This window comes from Blastomyces dermatitidis, assembly GCF_000003525.1.
Source record: "Blastomyces dermatitidis ER-3 genomic scaffold supercont1.6, whole genome shotgun sequence".
NCBI lineage: Eukaryota > Fungi > Ascomycota > Eurotiomycetes > Onygenales > Ajellomycetaceae > Blastomyces > Blastomyces dermatitidis.
The window spans coordinates 2013287-2017871 of record NW_025544779.1 but is presented as its reverse complement, the minus strand read 5'-3'; the positions used below and the strand labels follow the sequence as shown (position 1 = coordinate 2017871).

Genomic DNA, 4585 nt, shown 5'->3' with positions numbered 1-4585 from the left:
AGATATACACTACTATATATTCTCTATCAAGACTTTCTCTCTTCAGAGTCTTGATATTATAGAGAATATAAGTCTGTTTCTATATAATAATGTAAATATTGTCAGTGAGATGTAGAGAAACTGATTATTTATATCTCAAAATAGAAGACTTTGTCAATGATTATATCAATATAGAGTTAATTCTTAAATTCAATAGAAATCTAATATTGCTATTCTCAATCCCTTGCAGAATCTATTGAATATTGAGATATTAAAACTAGATTTAATATATCTCACTGTGCAGGGATCAAAGACTCAGTCAGACCTTGAGATATACTGATTTTATAGTTGTTGTGTCTGTCAATTATGTATCAAGTACAGTTGCTGAGGTATCTTTTTGTACTTTTCTGTCGGGGATGGGCCAGGTTGAGAGAGGTGGTACAAGGGTGAGACTTGGTGTTGATGTCTAGATATGATACGCTGAAGACAGATCACAGAGATTGCACTTCAGAAGTGACTGTTGATTATATACTTGATAATATTGCTGAGGTATCTTTTTGTATTTTTCTGCTGGGGATGGGCCAGATTAGGAAGGGCGGTACGAGGGTGGGACTTGGTGTTGATGTTTTGGAACATCAAAGATGGGCAGGGTTTTCGCGGAGGTCGCTCCTCAGATATCTCCACAACTACAGATCGGGGATCTTCCAAAATCGAGAAGATTGGTGCATATGGCTAGGTCTCTTCACCTTACAATTTGTATGGCAATTTGGCCCGGGGTTGTGGTGTGGTAGGGGGGAATGGGGGATAGTCCCACACAGGAGTTTCGAACGACGTCTGGTTCACGTTTGGCTGGATAACTCCACCACCACACGGGGTATGCGGTCGGCGATGGGGTCAAAATGCTCGTATGATCGAGGGCTTTTCGATGGATCTATCGGCGGGTTCTTATTCGAAAAATCGAGCGAGTTCGTGGTGGAGCGGTTGGTGTGTCACAGTATAAGTAATACAGTAAGTTGATATCACTGCCTGTTTCAAAGAGCTTATAATAGAATCTATCAATGAATTTCATAGTTAATCTGCTGAAGTTAACAAGAGTCAAAGAATATAACTTAATTTTAATTATTATTAACTACTTTACAAAGATGATCAGATATATCTCTACTTATAAAAAGATTAAAGCCTCTGAATTAACTGACCTGTTTTTAGATATTATCATTTATAATCATGATGCTCTGAAATCATTGATAACAGATTGAGAATTTCTCTTCATCAGCAAGTACTGATCAGCTTTTTACTATTATCTTATAATAAGATATGTAAGAGGCCTACGCTGAATAGATCAGTATAATATTGATAGGTCTTATATAACAAAGATAAAAACATTAGAGAAGAAAAGAAAGAGAAAGTGTGAGAATCAGCAATCAAGATGAATATTTATATGTGTATGTGATGACATACGCGGTGGAGCTTCAGAGCGGAAGAATATACATGTGTTCATAGCAGTCAAGAATCAGTGATCAGAAATGACTGAGAATCAGAGTATACACTACACGCATTCATAGTGACTGTGAATCAGTGATTGAGAATGAAAGAATCTATGAAGTGTAATGAAATAGTCTATATGATTGATCAGGCACAGCTCATTACATTAGTCCTCTCTTTTCAGAAGCAGTTCTCATCAGTCAAGAGCTGCTGTTTCAGATAACATGAAACTCAGAGTTCAGATCAGTTGATTGTAGCTAACTTATTTCATAAGATATTATCAGCTGCAGCTGTGAGATCTCTTATCAAGAATATCTTCAATCTCTCACTCAAGCTCATTATCTTCTTCTATGATGTCTGGTGACTGTCAGTCAGAAGTCAGCTGAGAAGAAAATGAATCAGTGATGATACAGCAGAGTAAGCTCATGTAAAATATATCATGAATCTCTGATAATGTGTCAAGATGATAGTTGTAACTACATAGAACTTCTATCACTTTATATCTGATATAGCAGTAGTCTAGTGTATGAGATGAATATGTGATTTATATATTCTTGAGATTCAATTATACAAGATCTTCTATCTTATACTGCTCTGCAGAATCTCATCAGATATTAGTTTAATCTTCTTAATCTTATTTCACAGTTATTATGAAGATCTCTGCTCAGTCATGAATATCTCAGAGCTTTATTATTATATTATCAGTGATCTGAATCAGACTGCAGAGATTCAGTATGAACTGTATAATCTCTAGAAGATTCAACACTTTCATATAATACTCATGTATAAAAAAGAACAGACTTATATCTGTTCAAATATTATCTTGATTGTTAATAGTAATCTCTGTGTATAGAAGAAGATTATATTAATCATCTTATAAGTAATTATAGAACTTATAAAGATAATTCTTTATAGTCTGAATTATTCATTCTGATTCATTATCAGTCTCAGAGTGATAGATAGTTGATAGATAGTATATAATCTTGAGAACTTGACAGATTCTTGTTCAGAGAATGCTTATGAATTGATAATCTCAATTCAATACTATTAATCTCAGTAACTTATATATTTAATAGAATGAACTCTGTAAGAAGACTTCAGTGACTTGTTCAGTATTTATCTTATTATAAGATTTTAATATTATACTCTGACTTAGTTAGTCAATAATAATCAGAATGTTTCTACAGCTCTTACTTTTAAATAAATTAATAGTGAAGTTAATTACTACATCTTATCAGATTCTATCAGAGATATTAAGTGATTTCAGTAGATCTTTTCTATGATTCTTCTATGAGATAATAGAAGAATAGTGATTGCAGTTTCAAATGAAGTATCTAATACTGTTTAATATCTCAGATTAGTAGAATTCTCAGAAGACTATTCTATACAGTTATTCATAGCTCAGATAACTGATTATATATAAATCATGCATCTCTTATATTATCTAAGTGTATAAGAGTTCAGAGTGAGAGACTCAGCATTATTTATAAAATTATAGAGTATTATTATCATTGATTAAGTATTCTGAGATATCAGTTCTTATATATAGTTTTAAGAAGAATCAGAGTGCTTCTTAATATACTGCTTTAATAAGAGTCTGAAGAAGTTCATCAGTCTGAGCTGCTGTATATCACAGTTCATTCAATGTAGAGAAAGTGAAGATATTGATATCAGTTCTAATTGAAGAAGCATGTATAATACTGTGAGCTGTTTTATCTTGATTAATTAATATTTTCAGATTCAAGAGTCAGTGCTCTTGATTCATTCAGTGAGTATCTGTTATATTAGATAACATATCTTACTCTTGTTATAAGAGAACATCTATCATCAAGTTCTGACTGTCAGAACAGTAGTATATTGTAAAATAAAAGTGACTTAGAAACTCAGATCATCATATCTATTATTCAGTAAGTTTATAAGTAGTTATAAAGTATTTAAGATTCTTATAATCTGTGACTATCTCAAATTTAAAGATACTTCAGAGTTCAGAGTCTTATTTTTCTAAATAGTGTATAATTGTGAGAAGTTTCTTATCATAGATCTTATAATTGCATTTAGTGAGACTCAGTCTCTTAGATATAAAGATATATAATTGTAGAACATCTTTATCATTATATTATAATATCACTTCTTCTATTATATAATCAGAGAAATCAGCTTTAACAACTGTCTTGTAATCAGAATCAAATATTATTAGTAAAAAGATATTAATAAATATCTTCTTCATCTATATAAATGCAGCTTTGATATCTGTTAATTATTGAAATACTGAGTCTTTCTTAGTAAGATCTGTAAGTGATCTTATAATATTTGAGAAGTTTTATATAAATTGCTGATAGAAGTTAGTAAATCTGATGAAGCTTTATACATCTTTCACAGTATATGAAGCTTCTCATTCAAGAATAACAGAGACTTTCTCAGAGTTCATTCAAATTCTCTTATCAGCTTCTATAATAAAACTCAGATACTTAATACTCTTGACTTCAAAATCATACTTATTAATATCTATCAGTAGTTCTGCTTCTTGTAGCTGTTGTAATATCTTTTATACATATTCTTAATATTCTTTTCTGAATTCATTAATAAAGATGAGAATGTCATCTAGATAAGCAGATACAAACTTATTAAGAAAATCTCAGAGTACTCAGTTAATATACTTCTGAAATGTACTAGAGATATTAGTCAGTTCAAAAGATGTGACTATTTATTTAAAGAGATTATAATGTGTTCAGAATGCTGTAAGTCATTCATCTTCTTCAGTGATATAAATCTTATGAAATGCAGTGATAATATCTACTTTTATAAATTATTGAGCTTATCTGATCTGTGCTAGAGTTTCATTGATAAGAGATAAGAAATATTAATCTTTCTTTATCAATCTGTTCAGATCTCAGTAGTTTACACAGAATTAGAGTTCTTTATCTGATTTCTTTACAAAGAGAATAGAGACTGCAGTGAAAGAGTTACTAATATATATAAATTCTTTATTCAACAGATTATTGAGTGTCTTTCAAAGAAAAAGAAGTTCATCTCAGAACATGTTATAAAGAGAGTCTTATAATAATTCAGAGTTCTTATCATTCTTTTTTTCTAACTTAATACTGTGGTTCACTTCAGAATCTTA

General features: G+C 30.8%; 1 protein-coding gene across 1 annotated transcript; it reads left to right on the top strand.

The window, feature by feature from the left end:
* Window positions 1-523: 523 nt before the first annotated feature.
* On the top strand, window positions 524-1825 carry BDCG_17237 (uncharacterized protein; the record flags this gene model as incomplete). Its single annotated transcript, XM_045426382.1, has 2 exons — window positions 524-963; window positions 1736-1825. Exons 1-2 carry the CDS (start codon window positions 556-558, stop codon window positions 1823-1825), a joined length of 498 nt encoding a protein of 165 aa, XP_045281523.1. The 5' UTR covers window positions 524-555.
* Between the last annotated feature and the right edge of the window lie 2760 nt (window positions 1826-4585).